General features: G+C 48.4%; 1 protein-coding gene across 1 annotated transcript in view; it reads right to left on the minus strand.

Moving 5' to 3' along the window:
• Window positions 1-26594, minus strand: part of FAM184A (family with sequence similarity 184 member A) — a 306691-nt gene that overhangs the window by 277021 nt on the left and 3076 nt on the right. Inside the window, exon 2 of the mRNA XM_030198559.1 lies at window positions 1494-2348. Within this exon, the coding sequence (XP_030054419.1) occupies window positions 1494-2348 (855 nt within the window). The remainder of the gene's footprint in view (window positions 1-1493; window positions 2349-26594) is intronic.

Below are 26594 nucleotides of genomic sequence, written 5' to 3' on the forward strand. Positions count from 1 at the left end.
ATCGCGGGCCCACCCCGGAGGAGTTAGAAAACACTTTTACCTCAAAGGATCTAGCGTACAACTACGATCCTGCTGAAAATCAGGTCAAAAACCTCTGTTCCAGCGTCTCTGTGTTTAAAAACGCGACGCGACTTTTTTTTTTTTTTTTTAACGCTGTGAGGAAAGCAGAGGTATTGAAGACTCCGGAGGCTCAGATGAGTGGGAAAGGCAGGGAAAGGGCGAACCTATATGCCTGCATCCACTGTTGGTGGGTAAGGACAGGGAAAGCAATGCAATATGTCCACATCCACGGAGGTATGGGTAAGGCAGGGAAAGGGCTAACTTAAGTGCCTTTAAAGTGAAGCTGCTATAGCCTCCAACACCCCGGTTAACAACTGGCAAGCCAGGAACCACCTCCCGGCAGATTTTTCTGGAGCTCGAGAAGCTGCAGCCACCCTGCTAGGGGAGATAGAGAATACTGAAGAGGCAGTGGAGCTAGCTGGCCAAGAGGGCACTGAGAAAGTTTGAGTGCTCTCTATCTCCCCTGCTGGTTGATGGACATAACTCATACGTAATGGCTTCATCTGCTTGATGACAAGGAAGTTTTATTTTGAAGATGGAATTGAAGTCAGTACATTTTTACCAACTCCACTTAAAATTGCTTCTGACTGACTTCAACTCCACAGCCCTGGTGTACAATACCCCTGGGATTGGGGAATGAGGGGACGACTGCTGAATGCTGAGAAAAAGAGCAGTCATACTGCAAAAGCTTTACACGATGATCAGCACAGCTGACCAGCAGGCAGCAGCCCAATACCAGAACAGAGTGCACATTACTGTGGTTTTTTTCTCATGGGGTCACTGTCATGAACAGTTTCCATTTGGGCTGAAGAAGTTCACTGCTACAAATGTACCTGAGTCCATACTAAGAAAAAGAACTTTTCAGTCTAGGGATTTTATCCACATAACTATTTAATTACCTGGGCAAATTCTTAGACAATTTTCCTAATACCCTCTCTCTCTATAACCTTTCAGAGGCACCAAAGAAAAATAATTTTGTTTCTTCCATTTATATCTTGGAAAAATCGCCTGTAACTTTTTAGGTCTGTCCAACCTTTAAATCTCTGCTGTGTACCAAAAACATCAGATGAAAATGACTTTCCCAGTTTCTCTAATTATCAACCCACTGCTCCAACCACTAGGTCACTCCATTCAAAAGTATGTGCTTGTACAGTCACCATGCTCACTTACAAACTGCTGCTACTGCAGCCTCAACCTTTATAATTAAGCCCTTTGGATAGGTGAAACACGCACATACACACACATGAGCTGGAAAAGATTCCATGAGCAATACTAAGCAATCTTCACCTATTCTTTTTTTTTTTTTTTTTAAAGACAACAAAATGTACAAGGGTGTAAAGACCAATACTAATATTTATGTCTACATGGCTAAACAACAAATGACAGTTACTTCATTATATGAAAGATTAAATCTATTATAGTACCTTCCTTACCTGCACCTTGTTTTCTGCAGTGGTTAGATTTTCTTGAAGCTTTTGGCACTTTTCCCTCAGAACTTCTGCTTCCCCCTGTACAACCTGAAATTCAGTTTTAAGATTTCCCAGGTTCCTTTGTAGAACAGCCTCTTGATTTTGAAACTCCTTCTTCAACTCAGCTTCTTTTTGTTTGCAAGAATGCAGGCTCTCTGCTGTGAAGAGCTGTGATCTTTTCAAAGATTCAAGTTCCTGATCATAAAATACTTGAGCTTTGCAAAGCTTACTTTCATAATCCTCAATTATTTTTGTCTTTTCCAGATGTAGTTCTTCCATTCTGTTGTGCAACTCTTTCATTTCCATTTGGTGTACTTCCTTATGTGTCTGTTGATCATCAGTTAAAATTACATTCTGATTCTGCTTTGTCTTCAGAACCTCTTGCATCTCCATTGCATGAGCAGTTCTCAACTCTTCCATAGCTGTGCGTTTATCTTTCTCACACTGAACCTGCAGTTGCATAAAACTCCGTAGACTCTCTTCAAATTTTTTTCTGATCTCTTCCACTTCCCTAGACATAGTCACTATCCTCTGAACATGCTGGGCCTCAGAACATAGCTGCATATCCTCTACTCGACGCTTGTATGCTTCAAACTCCATCAAACCTTGATGCTTCATCTTAGTGTGTTCTTCCAATGACTCCTCCAGAACCTGTATCTTCTTCTTAAGATCCAGTTCCTCTACAACCTTACTCTTGTACTGAATAATCTTCTCTCTTGTTTCTGCGATAATCTGCTGGATTTCTTCCTCATGGGCATCCTTAAGGGCCAGAATACCTGACTCATGTTCATCATTCCTAGTGTTCAAAGCATATATCACCTGCAATCAAGAAGAAAAAAAACACAGCTTTAATCCAAAAGCAATTCTTCTTAATCATTAAATTACATTTCATCACACATTTCTGATTAACTTTAAGTAAAAATGCAGAACTGTGGTGTACTGTCTACTCTTTGTGCTTCATTATTAGTGCCAATTCAAGATGCATCTTATAAGACAAAAGACTAGATTTACTAAAGTGCACTCTAGCACACCTAAACAGGTTTGTTTAATGCAGGTATGATTTTATACAATTTACCAATGCATATTTATGGCATTAGTCCATGCTAATATGTCAGCATACTCTAGTAGATCTAGCCCACAGTGATGCATTATTAACAGATAGCCTCTAGCAGGCACAGCAGGGCCTAGTTCAGTCTTAAGGGGAAGGGAGAGAGAGAAGCATAGTGCACAACCCTTTTCCCATAGTTTTAATCTGAAACTTTTTCTAGAGGTAGAAACTTAACAGGCAAAGAACATTAAAAAGGATAGTAGCAAGGCTCAAATTTTATTCTAAAAGACAGTTATTTTCTGTTCTTTGGCTGCTGGAGAGGTAGCACTGCTACTGACCTGAATTAGGTGTTAATTAAACTGTGAGGAAGTAGAATATTTGCAAAGGTTATTAAGGGCAATCTGATTACTGAGTTAGCTTGAACTTTCTGCCACAGCCTACAATATTAACAGAAAGTCTATAGAAGGCACAGCAGACCTAGTTCAGGGGTAGGCAACTCCGGTCCTCGAGAGCCGCAGGCAGGTCAGGTTTTCAGGATATTCACAATAAGCAAGCAGAAAATAGATTTGCAAGCACTGCCTCCTTGGTATGCAAATCTATCTCCTGCATATTCATTGTGGATATCCTGAAAACCTGACCTGCCTGCAGCTATCAAGGACTGGAATTGCCTACCTCTGACCTAGTTTCATGGCGATGTTGGGTCTCCTGGGAAACAGTGATCATAACATGATCAAGTCTGAGCTACTATCTGGGATGAACCTGAAAAGAAAATCTACTGTAGCTGCATTTAACTTTCAAAAGGGTGCCTGTAATAAAATAAGGAAAATGGTTAAAAAGGATTGCTACTAAGGTTAGGACACTAAATCAGACGTAGCCGTTATTCAAAAATACCTTCTTGGAAGCTCACACCATATGCAATCCACATATTTGCAAAGGTGGAAAGAAGAGAAAACAGGCAGCCAGCATGGTTAAAAAGTAAAGTAAAAGAGGCTATTAACGCCAAAAGACTGACCTTCAAAGAATGAAAAAGGACTGAAATGAAGAAAATAAGGAGCAACATAAGCACTGGCAAGAGTTTAAAAACTTTTGTCATAGTTCTGTAGCACATTTGCATAAATATGCATAATAATAAAAACTAAACTGAACACAGAAATGTCAAAAAATATTTAGTAAAATATAAATTTCCATTTAGTTTTTGTTTTCTTTTGGCAAAAGTGGTTTTCAGTGACCCTAAACTGCCTTATAGGGCAGACCATGTGGCCACACTGGTCTTTGCCATCATATACTATGCTCTGATGCGTGCTGAAAAGGGATGATGAGCACATTTCTTTGAAGGGGTGAACAACCATGTGGATAAAGGTGAGCTGGTCAATATTGTGTATGGGAAAATTAGGTTCTTACCTTGGTCATTTCCTTTCATTTAGTCATACCAGATGAAGCCATTACGTATGGGTTGTGTCCATCAACCAGCAGGGGGAGATAGAGAGCAGTCAACTTTTCACAGTGCCTTATGGCCAGCCAGCTCCACTGCCTCTTCAGTATTTGAAGCTTCCAAAGCAGTATGGCAAACTGCAATGGGAATAACATGAACTTTCCTCACAGCGAACGATGGCCCCTTAACAAGGGCATGAACTCAAAAGGAGGGAATGAACACATCCTCCTGGAGGGAATAAACTCGTCCTCCTTATTGTATAACTGGAGGGGATACAAGCAACCTCCTGGAGGGAATAAACTCATCCTCCAAAACATAAACTGGAGGGAATGGACTCATCCTCCTATAAGTGAACATGAATCCTGAAGACTGTTTTCCAACTTTCTTCCAAGGAAGGAACTTCAGGAAACAAGAACAGAACCTGAAACAGATTCACAGCATACAGACAATCATACAGGGAGGGCTCATGGCTTCATCTGCTATGACTAAAGGAAAGAAAATTACCAAGATAAGAACCTAATTTTCCCTTCCTTGTCATCAAGCAGATGAAGCCATTACGTATGGGATGTAATAAAGCAATCCCTATATAGGGTGGGAACAGGTCACACCACGCACTAGCACTTGTGCTCCAAAACGCGCATCCCTCCTAGCAGCCACATCCAGCCTGTAATGTCGGGCAAAATAGAGCTTAGAAGCCCACGTTGCTGAACTGCATATCTCTTGACGAGAGAGTGCTCCAGTTTCAGCCCAAGAGGAAGAAATCGCTCTGATAGAATGCGCCTTAAAGGCTACAGGCGGAGACCGGCCGGCAAGCAGATAAGCTGAAAAGATAGTTTCTTTGAGCCAGCGGGCAATAGTGGCTTTAGACGCTGGAGACCCTCTGCGAGGACCTGATAGCAAAATAAACAGATGATCATAGATCCTGAAAGAGATAGTAACTCGCAGATACTGCAGCAGAGTTCTGCGCACATCCAACAGGTGCAACTGCCCAAAAGATTCTGGAAACTCCTCCTTATCAAAGGAGGGCAAGAAAATAGGCTGGTTTAGGTGAAACGCTGAAACCACCTTAGGCATGAAGGAAGGCACGGTCCGAACCATGACCCCAGACTCTGAGAATTGCAGAAATGGGTCTCTACAGGACAGCGCCTGGAGCTCTGACACCCGTCTCGCCGAAGTAATGGCCACAAGAAAAACGGCCTTTAGTGTCAAATCTTTCTCCGATGCGCTCCGAAGCGGCTCAAAAGGAGAAGCCTGCAGGGCCTTCAAAACTAGCCCCAGGTTCCAAGCTGGACAGGGTGCTCGCACAGAAGGCCGGAGCCGAAGCACCCCACTAAGAAACCGTGCCACATCTGGATGAGCAGCTAAAGACACGCCTTCAACCTTACCACGAAGGGAGGCCAACGCTGCCACTTGCACCCGCAGGGAATTATAGGCCAAGCCTATTTTTATTTTTGTTACATTTGTACCCCCGCTTTCCCACTCATGGCAGGCTCAATGCGGCAGGCAATGGAGGGTTAAGTGACTTGCCCAGAGTCACAAGGAGCTGCCTGTGCCGGGAATCGAACTCAGTTCCCCAGGACCAAAGTCCACCACCCTAACCACTAGGCCACTCCTCCACACCATCCTGCAAAAAGTCCAGAATCGGCGAGACAGGAGCCCGCATGGGTGTGATCGCTTTTGAACCACACCAAGACTCAAACTGGCACCAAATCCTGGCATAAGCCACGGAAGTGGAACGCTTGCGGGCCTGCAGGAGAGTGGAAATGACTGTGTTTGAATAGCCTTTGTCCCTCAATTGCGCCCTCTGAATCGCCATGCCATAAGACCAAAGCAGCAGGCGTCCTCCATGGCTACCGGGCCCTGTGACAACAGGTTCGGTACCAGAGGTAAAGGAAGGGGAGCTTCCACTAGCATCTGTCGGAGGTCCGCATACCAAGGCCTCCTGGGCCAATCCAGGGCGATGAGCACCACTTCTCCTGGGTGCAGCCGAATCCGCAGGAGCACACGCCCTATCAAGGACCACGGAGGGAACACATATAGTAGGCCCGGAGACCAGGGCTGAGTCAAGGCATCCAACCCTGCCGAGCGAGGATCTCTCCGTCTGCTGAAGAAGCACGGGACTTTGGCATTTGAACTTGTCGCCATAAGATCCATCACAGGCTTGCCCAATTTGGCACATATCTGCAGGAATACTTCGTCTGCTAGTTCCCATTCTGCTGGATCGATCTGATGCCTGCTTAGATAATCGGCTTGCACGTTGCTCTGACCTGCAATGTGAGCTGCCGACAGAAACTGAAGATGCAGCTCGGCCCAGTGGCAAATCTGTTCGGCCTGCGCGGCCAGTGCTCTGCACTGAGTGCCACCTTGTCGATTTATGTAGGCCACTGCTGTCGTGTTGTCCGACATCACTCTGACAGCCAATCCTTCCAGGGTCACTTGAAAGGCCAGAAGCGCCTGAAACACCGCTTTCAACTCCAGGCGGCTGATGGACCACTCCGACTCCTCGGGTGTCCATAGACCCTGGGCATGCTTCCCCTTGTAATGTGCGCCCCAGCCCTTCAGGCTGGCATCTGTCACCACTAGACACAAATCGGGGAGCGCCAGCAGCATTCCTCGCCGCAGCATGCTGTCTGAGAGCCACCACTCCATGCTGAGCGTAGGGAGCCAAGAAAGTCTGCATTGATAATCCTGAGAAACTGGAGACCATCTTTGAAGTAGGGAATACTGTAGAGGTCTCAGGTGCGCTCTCGCCCAGGGCACCACTTCCAATGTGGCTGTCATCGATCCCAGCAGCTGGACAATGTCCCAAGCTCGCGGGCGGGGCATCCTCAGGAGCAGACGGACCTGATTCTGAAGCTTGCACCGCCTTAGCTCGGGTAGGTATACATAGCCCGAGTCTGTGTCGAACCTGGCCCCCAAATATTCTAGAGACTGCGAGGGGGTCAGGTGACTTTTGGCCATATTGACGACCCAGCCTAGAGATTGAAGTACTGAGACCACTCTGGCTGTAGCTTGACAGCTCTCTGTTAGAGTCTGCTCTGATGAGCCAGTCGTCTAGGTACAGGTGAACCCTGATACCTTCTCGCCTCAGCAAAGCAGCTACTACCACCATTACCTTCGAAACGGTTCGGGGAGCTGTGGCGAGGCCAAAAGGCAAGGCCCGGAACTGGAAATGTTTTCCCAACACCGCAAACCTCAGAAACCTTTGGTGCGGGGGCCAAATTGGTATGTGCAAGTAAGCTTCTTTCAGGTCTAGAGATGTGAGAAACTCTCCTGGCTGTACCGCAGCAATGACGGAGCGCAGGGTTTCCATGTGGAAATGCCGCACTCTCAGGGACTTGTTTCATTCTTTTAAGTCCAGAATAGGGCGAAAAACCCACCTTTTCGCGGCACCACAAATTAGATGGAGTATCGGCCATAGCCGTGTTCGGCGGGAGGTACCGGGGACACGGCCCCTAACTGAATCAGACCTTGCAAAGTCTCCTCTACCGCCGCCCGTTTGGCGGCAGAACCGCATCGGGACTCCACAAACACATCTCTTACTGGGGCGTTGAATTCTATTCTGTAACCATCTCTGATCAGGTCCAGAACCCACTGATCTGAGGAAATATTGGCCCACTCCTCGGCAAAGAGGGAAAGATGTCCTCCGATGACAGGAAGCGAGGAGGGGGCCGGCGCACCATCATTGAGAGGGTTGCCCCTGAACTCCAGGCCTAGAGCCGCTGGCTGCGGAACGCTTGTCCGAGCGAAAGGAGTTCCTCTGCTGAAAAACGGGCACGAGAAGTGAACCCAGCAGAACGCCCCGGCCGGTACCTTCTAGCTTCACGGAAGCGAGGTCTATAAGAGGAGTGGACCGCCTGGCCCTTGGAGGAAGGCCTCAGCCTATCTTCGGGCAAGCGCTGGGGTTTAGGATCTCCCAGGCCTTTAACAATTTTTTTCCCCAACTCCTCACCAAATAGGAGAAGGCCTTGAAAGGGCAACTTCACCAACCTTTGCTTAGAAGCCATGTCCGCTGCCCAATGTCGTAGCCAAATAAGACGGCGAGCCGCCACTGCTACTGCAATTTGTTTAGCCGAAGCTCTAGCAGCATAACAACTGCATGCAGACGCCCGAACAGTAAGACCTGCAATTTCAAAGGACCGTTTAAGTGCTGCTTCCAGCCTACGGTCTTGTATATCCTTCAGGACAACTCCTCCTTCCATAGGGAGGGTAGTTCTCTTTGTCACCGCAGTGACTAGGGCATCTACTTTAGGCATTGCAAAGCGAGCCAAATGCTCCTCACGCAGAGGGTATAATTGCCCCATAGCCCTGGAAACTTTCAAAGGTCCCTCTGGGTCAGCCCACTGAGCGGAAATAAGCTCTTGGATGGAGTCATGCAAAGGAAAGGCTCGAGCAGGCTTTTTGGTACTAGCTATCCTAGGATTCACAGAGGAGGCTGTGCCACTGTCAGGCTCTTCAATACAAAGGACCTGTAGGGCACCTGAAATAAGCGCTGGCAGCTCATCACGGTGGAAAATCCTCACCGCGGAGGGATCATCCAGATCCTGTGGTAATTCTGCACCTGACTCTGGCTCCTCAGACCACGAAGGCCTGCCAGAACTCTCCGAATCCTCACAGCCCGACCACAGGGGGGAAAAAGGAGATGCACCACAATCTGAAGGGGAATTAGCCCTTCTACGCTTTTCTTTATGCCAATTATCAGGGAAAATAGCCTCAGTGGGCAGTCCCAGGCCAGAATCCACCGGGAAGGGACAATAGAAGGGGCCTCAGACGACCCTTGAGGGAGAGCTCTTTTCAGCATGTATGCTTTATGCAATAATAACACAAAATCAGGGGAGAAAAACTCGCCCTGGGCACCCAGATCCCGTCCGGGGCTAGCCACTCCCTGAATAGCCTCAATTTGAGGTGTCCCCCCCCCCCCCCCGAGCTCAGGGCTCTCCGTCTCTAAGGAGGCTGCGCCATGCGGAGAATTCAAAATGGCGTCCGCTGCCAGCTCTGAGCGGGAAGAGTCATCGCTCGCCATGCTCGGGCCGGCTCTTACACCTGTACAGCACGATTTACAGAGCCCCGCTGCTGATTTGCGCTTGCCACACCGGGAACAGCGCTTTACATTCTCTGCAGCCATCGCCGAAAATGGCGGGAAAATTCAAAATGGCAGTTTCGCGCCAAAAACGCCCCGATCGCAGGCCCACCCCAGAGGAGTTAGAAAACACTCTTACCTCACCGGACCGAGTATCACAGCTCCGGTCCCATAGAAGAATCAAAGGAAAACCTCTGTTCCATTTTTTTTTCTTTTTTAACGCTGTGAGGAAAGCAGTGGTAATAAGAACTCCGGAGGCTCAGATGAGTGGGAAAGGCGAACCAATGTGCCTGCATCCACTGAGTGGGAAAGGACAGGGAAAAGCAAGCTAATATGTCCACATCCACGGGGGCATGGGTAAGGCAGGGAAAGGGCTAACCTATGTGCCTTCAAAGTGAAGCTGCTATAGCCTCTAACACCCCGGCTAACAACTGGCAAGCCAGGAGCCACCCCCAGGCAGATTTTTGATGGAGCTCGAAGAAGCTGCAGCCACCCTGCTTGGGAATATTGAGAATACTGAAGAAGCAGTGGAGCTGGCTGGCCATGAGGCACTGAGAAAAGTTGAGTGCTCTCTATCTCCCCCTGCTGGTTGATGGACACAACCCATACATAATGGCTTCATCTGCTTGATGACAAGGAACTGCATTTTCAAAAGGCGTTTGACAAAGTACCTTATGAAAGACTCCAGAGGAAACTGGAGAGTCATGGAATAAGAGGCAGTGTCCTATTGTGGATTAAAAACTGGTTAAAAAATAGAGAGTAGGGTTAAATGGTCAGTTTTCTCAATGGAGAAGTGTAGATAGTGGGGTTCCCCAGGGGTCTGTGCTGATACCGCTGCTTTTTAACATGAATGATCTACAGATGGTAGTAACTAGTGAGGTAATTAAATTTGCTGATGACACAAAGTTATTCAAAGTTGTTAAATTGCAAGAAGATTGTGAAAAATTACAACAGAACCATACGAGACTGGACATCTAAATGGCAGATGATGTTTAATGTGAGCCAAGTGCAAACTAATGCATGTGGGAAAGAAGAACCCAAATTATAGCTACGTAATGCAAGGTTCCACATTAGGAGTCACCGACCAGGAAAGGGATCTAGGCGTCATCGTTAATTTACATAAGTACGTAAGTGTTGCCACACTGAGACAGACCAAAGGTCCAGCAAGCTCAGGATATTGTTTCCAGCAGTGGCCAATCCAGGTCACAAATACCTGGCAAGATCCTGAAAGAGTTCAATACATTTTATGCTGCTTATCCCAGAAATAGCAGTGGATTTTCCCCCGAGTCAATTTAATAATGGTCTATGGACTTTTCCTTTAGGAAGCCGTCCAGAACTTTTTTAAACCTCGCTAAGCTAACCTGGCGAGAGAGAGAATAGATGGTATCAGTATGTTTTCCAATTTGGTCTGCAACCTCCTCAACCTTATCTCCAAAAACGTTATTCCCCCCCCCAGTATGGAGCATCCGCCAACCTCTGCTGAACAGAATGCTCCAAGTCAGAAACATGCAGCCATGAGAGTCTGCACATTGTTATACAATGGGCAGAGATCCTGGATGCCACATCAAAAATGTCTTAAGTTCTTGGCCAGGGGCACTTTCGACACGCCATCTGCTCCCTGACCAACTTACAAAGTGACTCAGCCAGGTCTGACAACTTGTGCACAGACTTTCGCAAGTAGACACTAGTGAAGAGCTGGTAGGATTGTATTTTGGAGATGAGCATTAAAGCCGGGAACATCTTTCTTCCAAAAGAATCCTGGGTTCTAGCTTCTCTACCTGGGAGTGCCAAAAGGCATAGTCCCTGGAACTCCTGGTTCTCTTGAAAGCAGATTCCACCACCATGGAATTGTGAGGCAACTGAGGCTTAATCAAAGCCAGCTGTGCTGTGGATTCAGTACATGGTATCGATCTTCTTGAGCATGACTGGGACCGACAGAGGGAACTCTGAATTCCTAATGAGGACTTCCTGGATTACCTAATGGAGGGACAGTCACAGCCTCCCTAGGAGCATCTTGGCCCTGGGCTCATACTCTACCTCCAAAGGAAATGGAACGGCATCAGCCATTTCCTTGAACTTGTCCTTTAGGAAACCGTCCAACCGCTTTTTAAACTCTGCCAAGCTAACCGCCTTCACTACGTTCTCCGGCAACGAATTCCAGAGTTTAATTACACGTTGGGTGAAGAAACATTTTCTCCTATTTGTCTTAAATTTACTACACTGTAGTTTCATCGCATGCCCCCTAGTCCTAGTATTTTTGGAAAGCATGAACAGATGTTTCACATCCACCTTTTCCACTCCACTCATTATTTTATACTAGTAAAAAAGGCCCGTTTCTGACACATATGAAACGGGCGCTAGCAAGGTTTTCCTCATAATGTGTATGTTTTGGAGAGTGTATGTGAGAGTGACTGTGTGTGATAGAGAGAGTGAAAGTGTGAGTGTGTGTGTGTGTGTGTGTGTGTGTGAGAGAGAGAGTGAGTCTGGGTGTGAGCGTGTCTGTGAGAGAGTGTGTGTGTGAGAATGAGAGTGTGTGCAATTGCGTATGGGAGACACAGTGTGATAGAGAGAGAGAGAGTGTGTTTCACACAGATACAGTGTGTGCGTGAATGAGAGTGTGTGTGAGGCACAGATGTCTGTGAGACTGAGTGTATGAGACCAAGCGAGTATGTAAGTGACTGTGTGACACATAGAGAGTGAATGTGATACAATGTGAGACATAGAGTGTATGAGAGTGAGAGACAGAAACACATTGTCTGTGAGAGAGAGAGTGTATGTGTGTGTGACAGAGATACCTCCCTCCCTCCCTCCCTCCCTCTCTCTCTATGGTGTCAGGCCCCCCTCTTTCTCTGGTGTCTGAGATTGCTGCCACTGCACCTAAGCAATTGGTGTGCTGGAGGAGAAGAAGAGAGAGAGAGAGTGTGTGTGTGGGGTGGGGGGGATGTGTTGGAGGGGTTCAGCTTGGAAGAAGAGGGGTGTGGGGGATTCTGGATGCGCTGCCAGATGAAAGTAAGTGAGTATGTGTGTGTGTGTGTGGGGGGGGGGGTTCAGGAAGCAATGGCAGATGACAGAGTGAGGGAGTGTGTGTGTGTGTGGGGGGGGGGGGGGGGGCAGGGGGTACAGGAAGCGCTGCCAGATGAGAGAGTGAGTGTGTGTGTATGGGGTTTCATGAAGCGCTCCCATCCTTGAACCCCCTCCCCACCTCAGTCCCCTTCTCTCATTCAAGAACCCCCTCCCCAGTCTCTCCCATCCAAAAACCCCAGTGCCCTTCCCACCCGTCCCCTTCAAGCATCCAAGAACCCCCTCCCCACCTCAGTCTCCTTCTCCCATTCAAGAACCCCCTCCCCACTCTCCCATCCAAAAACCCCAGTCCCCTCCCCACTCGTCCTCTTCAAGTATCCAAGAACCCCCTCCCCACCTCAGTCCCCTTCTCCCATTCAAGAATCCCAGTCCTCTCCCATCCGAGAACCCCCTCCCCAGTCTCTCCCATCCAAGAACCCCAGTCCCCTCCCCACCCGTCCCCTTCAACTATCCAAGAACCCCCTCCCCACCCCCTTCTGCTTCTCCCATCCATGAACCCCTCCCACCTCAGTCTCCTTCCCATTTGAGAACCCCCTCCCCCCCACCTGAGAGCCCCACACCCTTCTCCCATCTGAGTCCCTCCCCACCTACCAGCTCCATTCTCCTGCCGCCCAGGCCCACCACCCTCACTGCCTTAAAAAAAAAACCAATTTGAAGCACTGGAGTAACAGGCAGCAGCGCCTCGCGTCTGCCCTTCTACTAAAAATCTCTTCCACGACGTCATTGGGCCTTCCCACACTGAGTCCCTCCCGCCCTCGCGGTAATTGGAAGTTACCTGAGAGGAGGGCGGGACTCAATGTGGGAAGGCCCAATGACGTCGTCGAAGAGATTTTTAGTAGAAGGGCAGACGCGAGGCGCTGCTGCCTGTTACTCCAGCGCTTCAAATTGGGTTTTAAAGGCAGGACAGCGCGGGGAGCGGACTCGCAGCACCCCCCACCCGCTGACATCTGGGGCGGAGCGCCTCCACCACGTCACCGTCGCGCGTTGCTGGGAGAGGACTCGGAGCACCCCCCCACCTGCTGACATCTGGGGCGGAGCGCCCCCACCACGTCGCCGTCGCTGAACTTGGGAGGGAGGGAGAGTGGTGCTCGGACGGTCGGGGCGGGGCTACCTGAGGAGCGCGCGGCGCGGTTGGTAGCCAGCGTTTCCTTGGCAGGGGGAGGAGTAGGGAAACACGCTCCGCATGTTTCCCTACTCCTCCCCCTTCCTTGATGCGGTCCCTGCTTTCATTTTTCTGTTGGTTTTCCGCCCTCGACGTCATGACGTTTGACGCGAGGGCGGGGCAGCAAGTCGTTCAGTGGCTTCACCACCACGAACTTACGAACCGTTCTGGGAGTCTGAGTGACTTCAGAACGTTGTCCTCAGAACGTTGAGGGTGCCTTTTATTATATTAGATACCTCTATCATGTCTCCCCTCAGCCGTCTCTTCTTCAAGCTGAAAAGCCCTAGTATCCTTAGTCTTTTTCTTCATAGGAAGTCGTCCCATCCCCGCTATCATTTTTGTTGCCCTTCGCTGCACCTTTTCCAGTTCTACTATATCTTTCTTGCGATGCGGCGACCAGAATTGAACACAATACTCACGGTGCCATCGCACCATGGAGCGATACAACGGCATTATAACATCCTCACATCTGTTCTCCATAACTTTCCTAATAATACCCAACATTCTATTCGCTTTCCTAGCCGCAGCAGCATACTGAGCAGAAGGTTTCAGTGTATTATCAACGACGACACCCAGATCCCTTTCTTGGTCCGTAACTCCTAATGTGGAACCTTGCATGACATAGCTATAATTTGGGTTCTTTTTTCCCCATGCATCACCTTTCACTTGTTCACATTAAACGTCATCTGCCATTTAGCTGCCCAGTCTCCCAGTCTCATAAGGTCCTTCTGTAATTTTTCACAATCCTCTCACAAGTTAACAAGATGGAGGGGAGGGTTCAGAGGGAATTCTATAGGACTCATCTGAGGAAAGTACCTTGGATCCTCCTCTGAATCCCAGGAGCGCTCCTCTTTAGTGTTAGACAATACCTCCTGGTGGAAATGTCAAGAATGAACTGCCTCGCTGTGGAGGAGCCATGTCCTCGAGATCAGCGTCGAGGTCCGTTCCCGCCTCAACTCAGGCAAAGCTTCCTCCACTGACGTTGAGGGAGTGCCAGCTTGGGTGGCAGTCGAAACTGTAATCGCATGCGGCATCGGAGGCCGCACTGCAGGCCGAGGGTCAAGTGGGGCCACAATGGGAGACAGGGTAGGCGCAAGCACCCCCAATGCCGATGCACACGATTGCAGAAGGCCATCCAGAAGCTCAGGGCACACTCATCTGTAATCCAGCTTGATATTAGATGCAAATTATAAATCCAGATCAAATTTAGGGATATGGTGTATCTCCTTTAATGCAAATTATAATCCTACAGTACGTACTGTCCATACCCATCCCTTCTGGATGTAACAATCTAAAGCTGTGCCTGCAGCACTTGTGCAACAAGCAGATCTTCCGTTGGATCAGACCTCCCTGTCTGTCCACACTCCTCTCCCCCAAAAGGAATACCTCTCCGGGCTACCACCTTTGGCTCCGAAAAGCTCTTCACTGATCCTGCTCCCAGGACAGGATCCCCTATTTCCCACCTGGAGCTCTCCTCCTCTCATAGTTAATGCTGGAATTTGCAGAAACCACCTATTTGGTCAACCTTGTTTCTTGAACCCATCCAGGACTCCCCCCTCCTCCAAGGGTCCTGGTGAGAGTACAAGCAACCAAAGACCTCATGAACTCCCCATCAACATTATTTATTAACTCTAACTCCTCCAACACTGTTATTCAACAACCAGAAACATTTCTCTCTGCAACTTACCCAGGGACCCATCCCCTTGGGCTGGATCCTTTATCACCTACAACCTTAGAGCCCTCCCCCCAGTAACTCTGGAGAGTTCTCTCATGATCTTTAGCAATCTCCATTTTAATGGGGGATTACAGGTAGAAAGAGAACCATGCTAGTGTTGTATCCCTCAAACCTATCTGGTGAAGCCAGTGAAAAAGAAGAGAGTGGTCTAGCATGTCAAAGGCTGCAGATAGATCAACAGAGAAAAGGAGAACGAACATGGAGCGATCTAGATGATAACGAATGTATGTGGTGATGCCCAAAAGGGTGTTGACGAAAGCTAGTCTGTTTTGGGTAAGGATGTGACTTCACAAAATTCAGCAATTGAGTATGGACAACACATTCCAAAATCTTAGATGTGAAAGAGAAGTTGGCAATGGGGTGATAATTACCAGTCACTAACTGATTTTCTAGGGTCTTTCAGCTTAGGTTCTATGGTGGCAGCCTTCCAAGTTGTAGGTACATGGCCATCTACAAGACTGGAAGTAATCATTGACAACAGGATAGGAAGGAGAGTGCCCAAAAAACACTTAATAAAGCTAGATGGGATAGGGTCCTGAGGGGCAGTAGTAAGTCTCATAGACTGAATAATTCAGAGCAATTGGCCTCTTGAGAGATTAAATTGTGAGACTCTGTCACGGAACCCAGGATGGTGAGCCCTTGGGGAGGCACAGAGCAGAGGCGAACCAGGCACTGAATATAAACAGGATACCAGACATGGCAAATAGACAGAGCACTCTCAAAACAAGCAACAAGCACCACCAGAAAAGGGAGACAGACTACTCAGGCGGGCCTCACGGCCGAACCGGAACCCACTCATACAGAGTCCAAGCGTACGGGCCTCATGGCTGAACTGGAACCGAATCATACCAGAGGGAAGGGAAAAGAAATAGAACGTAATCTCTTGAGCAAGTACACTCAAGCAATGCACACATACGGCACTAAACAAGGGGTCAAAAGACCCTACACACAGGCACAAAGAAACTGAAGGGGGAGAGACAACCCCACTAGACTCACATGGTAGAAACCACGAGTAAAAGATAAGAAAACCACACAGGGAGGCAGCACGGGACTGGGCTTAGAACCATAGCTATAAACGAATAGTCCTAACCAAGTCCCAAGTCAAACAGACATCACACAGAGAGGCAGCTCAAGGCTGAGCTAGCAGTCCCAGCTAAATGGAAGAGCTGTCCACTCGTGCCACACAGAGAGGCAGCTCAAGGCTGAGCTGGGACTAGCTGTCCACTCGTACCACACAGAGAGGCAGCTCAAGGCTGAGCTAGTAGTCACTGCAAACAGAAGAACCACACAGAGAGGCAGCTCAAGGCTGAGCTAGTAGTCACTGCAAACAGAAGAACCACCCACTCAACAGAGAGGATGCACAGGACTGTGCTAGTAGACACAACTAAATGGAAGAATGGCCTACTTGTGCCACACAGAGAGACCGCTCAAGGCTACGCTAGTAGTCATAGCTAAACGAAAAAGCAATCCACTCAAACACAACCAGAAACCTCACAGAGAGAACTCAAACAGAAAGCACACAGGAAAAACTCAAGACAAGGCCACACAAAGGAACACTCACGGCTATGCCATACAAAACTCAAGGATAAGGGAAGCCACTCATGAAGGAACACTCTAAGCTGTAACATACAGCACTCAGGGAAGAGGGGAGCTACTCAAAGAAATACTCAAGGGTGTGCCACCAGGCACTCAAGGGAAAAAAGGGAAGCCACTCACAGGAGGGAAGCCACTCATAGGAATACACAAGGCTGTGCCACATGGCACTCAAGGATAAGGGAAGCCACTCATGAACACTCTAGCTGTACCATACAGCACTCAAGGGTAAAGGGAAGTCATCTATAGGCGTACACAAGGCTATGCCACACAGCACTCAAGGGAAAAGGGAATCCACTCACAAGAATACACAAGGCTGGCCACACAGGACTCAAAGGTAAAGGGAAGCCACTCATAAGAATACACAAGGTTGTGCCACAGAGTCAAATAACAGACAGAGACAAAGGGGAAAGCAAGCAAATAGGGAAAGCTGCCTTTACATACACAAATCAGATAAGGAGGAATGCACACAAGAATCAGGAGACAGACACAGCAGACAGAGTTAAAGCAGGCTAAAGGGAAGGGCTGCTTCTAAAACATGTCAGAAAGAAGCAGGGCTTACAATGAAGTCAAACGTTTAAAGCAAACAAAGGAAAAAACAATGTTCTTACCAGAAGTCAGCCAGCACACGGCTGGGTAGGGGAAAGGAAAGGCTGGCAGAGACAGAGCACACCCAGCTGCATGGAAGCAAGGTAATAAAAAAAAAAAAAGCAGCTAGGCAAGCAAAGTAATTAAAGAAAGCAGCTGGGCTGGCAACAACCGGCTCTCTGAACAGTGAAAGGTAACAAGGGAAACCATACAAGGAAACTGAACAGACTTATGCTGGAGAGCCTAGATAACAAGGAAGGAATCTATTCAGATTCAAACCAGAACCACACACACAGAAAAACAGAACAGGGCTTTGCTTGGAAGCAAAGTTAACAGGCTAGTAATCCATACAGGTTTAAAGCAGAACAACACACACATAGAAACAGAGGAGAGCTTTAAGCAGAACAACCCACACAGCAAACCTAACAGGGAAGTAATCCATATAGATTCAAACCAAAACCACTCACACAGGGCTCAAGGCTGTGCCCTAAGGCACAGCATAACAAGAAGACCAGTTCCCTCAGAATCAAGAAAAGGAAAATAGACCTGTTGCAAAGGCAACGCAGGAAAGTTCCCTGGGTCCTTATACAGGCGTAGGCTGATGAAGTCACAAGTAGGAAATGAAGCAGAAGCAGGGAGACCAAAGCAAGGCTTGGCTTCAGGGATACCAAAGCAAGGCTTGGCTAACAAGACGACGAACAAGAGGAAAAAATGGAAACTGGGGAGGTCACAGAGCTAGATACAGAGAAACAGTAGGTCTGGACATAAGGGCACGGCCACAACCATGACAGACAGTACTGCATGGCGAGTTTGGAGTAGTGATGAAATGTGAGTGGCTAGGGGTTAAGCTAATTGGTAGGGTCTGACATAAAGTAAGAATTTTCTGCTTGAAGTGGGTGGCTAAAAAGGACGTAGGGGTAATATCCTTATTGGTCAGACAGGTACTGGGGGAAGTGTTTTGAGCACCTTATACAGCGGCTGTATTAGGGTCTTTTGAGATCTTCTTGGTATAACAGTGGGTTTTTTAGCACTTCTAAGGGCTGACATATGCGGCAGCAGTGCTTTTGTAGGCTGAGAGTGCCCTGTGGATGCGAAGATGTATACATCTGCGTTCAGTTTGCCTCAACTGATGTTTGAGGCGGTGCACACTGGCAGTGAACCATGGTTCTTTGTAGATAGTAAAGTAGGAAGGCGGGATAAGAGATCTAGGGGCAAGAATATCTAATCTTCAAGGTCCTTCAATAAATGGCACAGAGTAGTTGAAGAACAGGATCTCCCTCCACACACCTTCAACGTCACTAAGGTCCTCCCAAGAAGTATCCCATGCTAGAGGTCAACCAAATTTATTACAGCACCAAAACAGGCCCAAAATCCTTTTTCTGCCTGGTTTTGGTTTCAGACTCAGCCTCCACTGGAAAGTTATTTTAAATATTCAGTCACGTATTCAATTTTGGTGGAAGCCAAAAATTTGCACTTTGTCCCATTCGACTTCCTCGCTCTCTCTCTCTTTCCCCTTCCCCCTCCTCCAAGACTCCCTCGAGTGTCTCCCCCCCTACCAATAGGCGCACCTGGGCCTATCTTACAATCCATGGTAGTTTAGAGGCATAGTTGGACAGGAGCAATCCTCAGCTACTCCTGCCCATTCCAATTCTGCTCTCAAAATGGTCACTGTGAGATGGGCACTGCTTCTGCCCTGACTACACCATAAGATAACCAGGGATAGTAAGCTAGTCCTGAAGGGGCTACTCTTTGTAATCTTTTTATTTGCACTGCAATTGCAAGTAATGCTGTTATGATCTTGCACAATAGTTTATATGGTAAATAGAGTGCTCAAAAAATGCTTTTGATACAAAATTTTAGCAGGGATATAAGCCTGTAAATTTGAAATGGCAAGCTTCTTAGGAATTAGCCTTTCTATGGATTTATGACATCAACTGTCACTCCAAGTGTGGCGCAGAGTCAGCCACTGTAAAAGCACTGTGGCTTTTTGTTTCAGTTTTCATTAACTGCAGTCTGTGTGTGTGGAGGCTACTTTGCTTGGAAGTAAAATATAGTCTTTCATTATTTAAATTTATATTCTGGCTTGGATATTGTGGGTATAGTAGAGGGATGCGGACTGCAAGCTCTGACAATTACTAGTGGCCCTCACTGGTTCACATTCACACAACCAAACTTGAGCTTTTGATTTCAGTTTTGGCTGAAACTGAAAAAACAAGTTTTGGTTGGCCACTATCCCTAACTACACCCTCTACAAATGACAAAGACTGTGTCTGAATTCAAGACAGGCATATGGAATCTCTTAGGGAGAGGAGGACATTATGGATGTTGCGGATGGGCAGACTGAATGGATCATTTTGCCTTTATCTGCATCATATTTCTATGACATCATGTGATATGACACCCACTAGCGAGCCTTCTCCAGACTAGTTCCACACTTGTGTTAAATGAAGCCTTTCAGGGGGTATTCCAGACTAAGTCATCTTCAGGAAGTAGTTGAAAGCTTTACTCTTCACCCAGGCCTTTAATGGAAGAAATGGTAAAATTATGTCTTACCTGATCATTTTCTTTCCTTTAGCTGCAGCAGATCAATCCAGTAACTGGTGGATTATGTCCGTCTATCAGCAGGTGGAGATAGAGATTACTAAACCGTAGTGAGTGATACTGGATGACCAGCCCCTCCATCAGCCAAGTAGAGCTCAGGAACAAACCAGAAAACCTTCCCCACCACTATGAGCCGCAGCAGTCATAGCAGAGATGTAATGAATGACAGACTGACAAATCTGCAAAACCTGAATCCATTGTTCCTTCCATTTCTTTGTATCTTTTTTTTTTTTAAACGAAGCTGAAAACAGAACAGCAGAGAAAAAAATATTGTGATGAAAAAATAAGGGAGGGATCCCAGATTCATCTGCTGCAGCTAAAGGAAAGAAAATTATCAGGTAAGACATACATTTTACCTCCTTAGCGCAAGCAGCAGATGAATTCAGTAACTGGTGGGATGTACCAAACCAATCCCTAGAGAGGGAGGGAAGCAGTCACCCCCTGAGCCAGCACTGCCACTCCAAAGGAAGCACCTGATCTGGCAGCAACATCCACTCTATAATGCTGAGAAAAAGTGTGTAAAGACGCCCAAGTAGCCGCCCAACAGATCTCATCCAGTGACAGCACAAATGTCTCTGCCCACAAAGCCGATTGTGCCCGAGTAGCATGCGCTCCAGCGAAACCCAGCCACACAAAGATAAGCCGAGGAAATCGCATTCTTGAGCCATCTGGCGATCATAGCTTTGGAAGCTGCCTCACTCCATCAGGGGCCCGAAAGAAGCACAAAGAGATGATCTGAACTGCAAAACTCATTAGACAACTAACAGTAGTGGAGGAGGACATGGTGAACATCCAAGAGCCAAAAATTCCAGAAATCCGTGGGATAATCTTTCTCCCGAAAAGATGGAAGAAAAATAGGCCGAGATGAAAAGTCGAGATTACCTTCGGCAAAAAGGAAGGCACGGTACAAAGAGTGACTCTCAACTCTGAAAACTGCATGAAAGGATGTCGACATAAGGCTTGAATTTCTGACACCCTACATGCCAAAGCCATAGCCTTAGCCATCTTCAAGGTAAGATTCTTGTCAGAACTCCTACACAAGGGCTCAAAAGGCACCCCTTGGAGTGTCCAAAGGACTACATTATGATTCCAGGCCGGACACAGTCAATGCAACAGAGGACATAAATGAAGCACTCCTTGCAGAAAATGAACAACATCTGGATGAGCAGCTACGGAAGCTCCGCATATTCAGCCTCAAAAACAGGCCAAGGCCGCCACTTGAACCCAAAGCAAACCATCCTGCAAAAGACCAAGAGTTGGGAAACTGAGGCCTGGATGGGTGACCACGTGCGAGCCTCACACCACATAACAGAGGTGCTCCAAACACGGGCATACGCTATTGAGGTAGATCGCTTCCATGCCCACAATAAAGTAGCTATTACCTCATCTGAATAGCCCTTCTTCCTCAAATGCAACCGCTCAATAGCCAGGCCGTAAGACCAAAGTGGCAGGGATCATCTATGTGAACCGGCCCCTGATGAAGAAGACAGGGACGGACAGGAAGACAAAAGGGCTGCTCCACTAGGAGTCAAACTAAGTCTGCATACCAAAGGCATTGAGGCCAATCCAGAGCTACCAAGATGTCTCTTCCCCAGAACTGCCCAATCCTGAGCAGAACCCAGCCGATCAAGGGCCATGAGGGAAAGACATACAGAAGCATCGACTCAGGCTAGGGAAAGAGAAGAACCTGGGTTCTTTCCTTCTTCTAAAGAAGATGGGAACCTTGGCATTGGACTGAGTTGCCATCTCATCTGAGACATGCCCCACTTGCGGCAAATCAGTAGAAATGCCTCTGCGGACAGCTCCCATTCTGCCAGATCCAGGCTGAGAAAATCCGCTCGCATATTGCTCTGACCCGCAATGTGAGCCTCTGACGGGAACTGAAGGTGGACTTCCACCCACAGGAGAAAGCAACACGCCTCAGCAGCAAGCACCAGACTCTGGGTGCCCCCCTGACAACTGACGTAAGCAACCACTGTCATGTTATCCAAAAACACTCGAACTGCCCTGTCCATCAGCAGATCCTGAAACGCCCTCAAATTGTACAGTACCGTACGCAGCTCTAGGCGATTGATCAAGCTGATTCCATCGCCGACCAAGTCCCCTGTGCATAATTGTGGAGGCAATTAGCCTCCCCCAACTCATCAGAACTGGCATCCGTAACCACGACCACCCACTGCGGAGACGCAAGAGGAATGTCCCTCAGCAAGTGGGAGCCATGAAGCCACCAGGCCATACTGCACCAAGACCATGGAAGCCGACACCAATAATCCTGAGAGACCGGCGACCATCTGCTCAGCAGCGACGACTGAAGAGGATGCATATGCACTCTCGCCCAAGGAACCACATCCAGGTGTGCTGCCATGGAACCCAACAATTGAATATAGTCACAAGCCCGGGAACTTGACACCCGGAGAAGGTTGAAAATCAGAGTGAAGCTTGACTCACTGCTCCTCTGGCAAGAAAACCTAGCCCAGATCCATGTCAAAATGTGCCCCCCAGGTAGTCCGAGGACTGAGAAGGCACTAGGTGGCTCTTGGGCAGGTTCAGGTCCCAGCCCAAAGACTGCAGCAATACCATGACCTGGTCGGTGGCCCTGCGACTCTCCTGAACCAAGTCCAACCGAATCAGCCAGTTGTCCAGGTGAACCGCCACCACAACAGACCTCAGCGTTTCCATACGAAAGTGGCGAACTAGCAAGAACTTGGTTCAGCTTGCGAAGATCGAGGATAGGACAAAAGGAGCCCCCTTTCCAAGGCACCACAAAATAAATGGAATACCGCCCTCCCGAGACGGAACAGGCACCACTGCCTCCAGCTCCAACAGGAAATGAAGAGTGGCCTCAACCACTGCCCTCTTGGAGACGGTAGCACAGTGGGACTATAAAAATGCATCTCCGACGGGTGAAGCAAACTCTAGCTTTTAACCATCTCCGATAATATCCAGAACCCATTGGTCGGAGGACATCTTGGCCCACTATTCGTCTGAAGTGATCTTGGCCCACTGTTCGTAGAAGAGAGTCAGATGAATTCCTATCTGGATAACCGAAGATTGGATCAGCGCCCCATCATTGAAAACAGCCTGCAACTCCTGGACACGTGGAATTAGTTGAGGACTGTTTATCCCCTCGAAAGGAAGAATGCTGCTAAAAACAGGGGCACTGGAAAGTGGGTGCAGTGTGACTGGGGCAATAACGGAGAGCCCCTCTTAGATGAGGTCACAGAGGTCCGGTGTGCACTGCAGTTCTGGACTTGTCCTCCAGGAGACGTTGACCCTTTGAGTCCCCCAAATCCTTTTAAAATCTTCTTCTCCAAAGAGAAGCTTGCCCCGAAAAGGCAACAGAGTGAGACTTTGCTTGGAGGCCAAATCTGCTGTCCAATGGTGAAACCACAATAACCGGTGAGAAGACACTGCCAATGCCATCTGTTTGACCAAAGTCCTGACCAGGTCGTAAAGGGCATCAACTAAATATGCTAGGCCTGATTCCATGTGGGGTACAAGGGACCTCAACACGGGACCCACGTCAGAGCTCTGCTCAAGCCAACTGAGGCAGCCCTGGCCACATAAAAGCTACAAATCGAGGCCTGAAGAACCAATGTAGAAACCTCAAAAGTACGCTTGAGGGAGGCCTACATGCACCGATCCTGCATATCCTTAAGTGCTACACCCCCTTCTACCAGAGGTGTAGTCTTTTTGGCGACTGCCGTAGTGAGAACAAATTTGTCTGCCTTTATCTGATGTCTTTATCTGCCTTCATTTACTATGTTACTACTATGTCTATCTTGAGGGTCCCCTCAGGGTCTGACCACTGAGCTGAAATAAGTTCCTGGATGGCCTCGTAGATGGGAAACACCTTAGAGGGTTTCATCATGCTGGCCATCTTAAAACTGACTGAAGCAAAAGCCTGCGCATCAGGGTCTGCAATATTTAAAGCTGCTAGCGCGTTAGAGATAAGGGACGGCAGCTCATCCCTATGAAACACGCGGACAGCAGTAGGATCATCAGGTTCCTCCAGCCACAACTCGCCCTCCTCCAGTTCATCCACCCGAGAGGACCAGAGTGAATCTCCAGAAAGCGAAGGAGAAGGAGAACTGGGGCCCAACAATGCCACTTCCAAGAGAAAGGTGACTCGCCTCCTCTTCTGAGTCAGATCCTCAGGAGAAACAGGAGAACCGGACCCCAAATCCACAACAGGAACCCCTGATGGCAAAGAACCATCCTGGAGCTGAGATAGAGGCAGAGACCTTTTCAACATATAGGCCTGATGTAGGAAAAGAACAAATTCTGGAGAAAAAGAATCCCCAACGCCCCCAGCCCCAGAGGAGTTCCCAGAAGCAGCCACAAGAGAAGAAATAGGCGCCCCAGCTGCGCCAACAGGAAAATCCCCCGAATCGCGCAAGGGCTCCGAAAACCACCATTAGCTGTTTAGCGGGATCTGCATCTGAGGCAGGAGAGAAAATGATGCACATGCTCACATCAGCATGGGAAACAGAAGCCTCAACCAAAGCAACGCTTTCCCTGGGAGCCAAGGCATCTGAATAGCCCGCAATGCTAAGTTCCGCTGGTGATTTCCTTTTCCCATAGCGGAAGCATCTTTTAACTACCACTGCCATTTTCCCGGCACACACCCTGCTGGACAGATAAGGAAGAGAAAGTCACACCACGGGAACAGGCTTTCTGGACAGAGGCAGTGCCTCCCAGACACCAACCCTCTGCCAAACAGGCATCGCAGGCTCTAAGGCAGGACCCCACTGCAGGAAGGACCAGTAAACTTTGTTTTTTTAAAGTGGTGACGAAGGGAACAGTCAACTAAGGCACTGGAAGGCAAGGGCACACAGGATGAAGCAGGAACCCAGAGAACCAGGTATGCCTCCAAAGATGGCTCCAAAAAACAGTCACCCCCAGACCCAAACTGGCTAAACAGTAGCCCAATCCAAGAGCTGGTGAAAAGCCATCCACCACCTGCTGGAGACAGAGATTACTAAACTGTGGTGCGTTATACTGGATGACCAGCCCCTCAATCAGCCAGTATATCTCTATCTCCACCTGCTGGTAGACAGAAATAACCCACCAGTTACTGGATTGATCAGCTGCCTGTGCTATGGAAAACTAACTTGCTAGTTCTGCTCATACTGTAACAGGACATGCTTATCCACTCCTACCCTAGCTGAAATAATATTCAAGCACCTTTCTGACTTCATTTGCAATTTTCTTTAAAATTAGTCCCCTTATTTTCTGTTATCTATCTATATGTTCCATTTTGCTTACATGCTATGCTGTCTATTAAAATTTTTTATTGTTTGTGTATTATGTTGATATTGCAATAATGTAGCATACTATATCATACTTTGTATTATTTGAATACCTTTACTGCTGTAATTGTCTATTATGTATGTTTAACTTATTCCTACTGTACACAGCCTTGACTTGAATTTCTTCAAATCCAAATAAATAACAAAAAAAAAAAAAAAGCATTACACTGCCCCCACATCTAGCCCAAAGACATTGGGACAGCATGGTTAAAGATTTTCCTTGGGCATCCTTCTCAGATTCTCCCTCCACCCCTCCCCCAGCTTCTATCTGACCCCCCCTCCATCCTCAAACACTCCGTTGGCCAGCTTCTATCCGATCCCTCCATCCTCAAACACCCTCCCCCGATAGCCAACTTTTATCCTTCCCCTCCATCCTCAACCCCCCCCCCCCCCACTGTTGGCCAGCTTCTATACTGCCCCTCCATCCTCAACCCCCTCTGTTGGCTATCCTCAAACACCCCCCTGGTGGCCAGCTTCTATCCGACCCCTCCATCTTCAAACACCCCTCTGTTGGCCAGCATCTATCCGACTCCTCCATCCTCACCCCCCCCCCCCCCCCATTGGCCAGCCAGCTTCTAACCTTCCCATTTCTATCCTCACTCCCCCCATTGGCTATTTGCTAGCCTACTCCTCCATCCTCAACCCACCCCCACCCCAGTTGGTCAGCTTCTATCCTTCCCCTTCATCTCCATCCTGCCCCCCCCCCCCCCACACCCACTGGCCAGCTTCTATCCTTCTCCCTCCATCTCCATCCTCAACCTACCCTCCCCACCCCCAGGCAGCTTCTATTCGTCCCGCTTCTATCCTTCCCCTCCATTTCCATCCTCAATCCATCCCCCCCCCCCCCTCCATTGGCCAGCTTTTATCATTCCCCTCCATCCTCAACCTACCCTCCCCCCCTGTTGGCCAGCTTCTATTCTTCCAATCTCCATCCTCAACTCCTCCCCCTGTTGGCCATCTTCTATCCTTCCCCTCCATCTCCATCCTCAACCCCCCCCCCCCACCCATTGGCCAGCTTCTATCCTTCCCCCTCCATCTCCATCCTCAACCTACCCTCCCCACCCCGGGCAGCTTCTATTCTTCCCCTCCATCTCCATCCTCAACCCATCCTCCCCCCTCCGTTGGCCAGCTTCTATCATTCCCCTCCATCCTCAACCTACCCTCCCCCCCTGTTAGCCAGCTTCTATTCTTCCCATCTCCATCCTCAACTCCTCCCCATGTTGGCCACCTTCTATCCTTCCCCTCCATCTCTATCCTCGACCCTCCCCCCTCCATTGGCCAGTTCTTATCCTTCCCCTCCATCTCTATCCTCGACCCTCCCACCTCCGTTGCCCAGTTCTTATCCTTCCCCTCCATCTCTATCCTCGACCCTCCCAACTCCGTTGGCCAGTTCTTATCCTTCCCCTCCATCTCCATTCTCAACCTCCCCCCCC

The sequence above is a fragment of the Microcaecilia unicolor genome, chromosome 3, assembly GCF_901765095.1.
Source record: "Microcaecilia unicolor chromosome 3, aMicUni1.1, whole genome shotgun sequence".
Taxonomy (NCBI): Eukaryota; Metazoa; Chordata; class Amphibia; order Gymnophiona; family Siphonopidae; genus Microcaecilia; species Microcaecilia unicolor.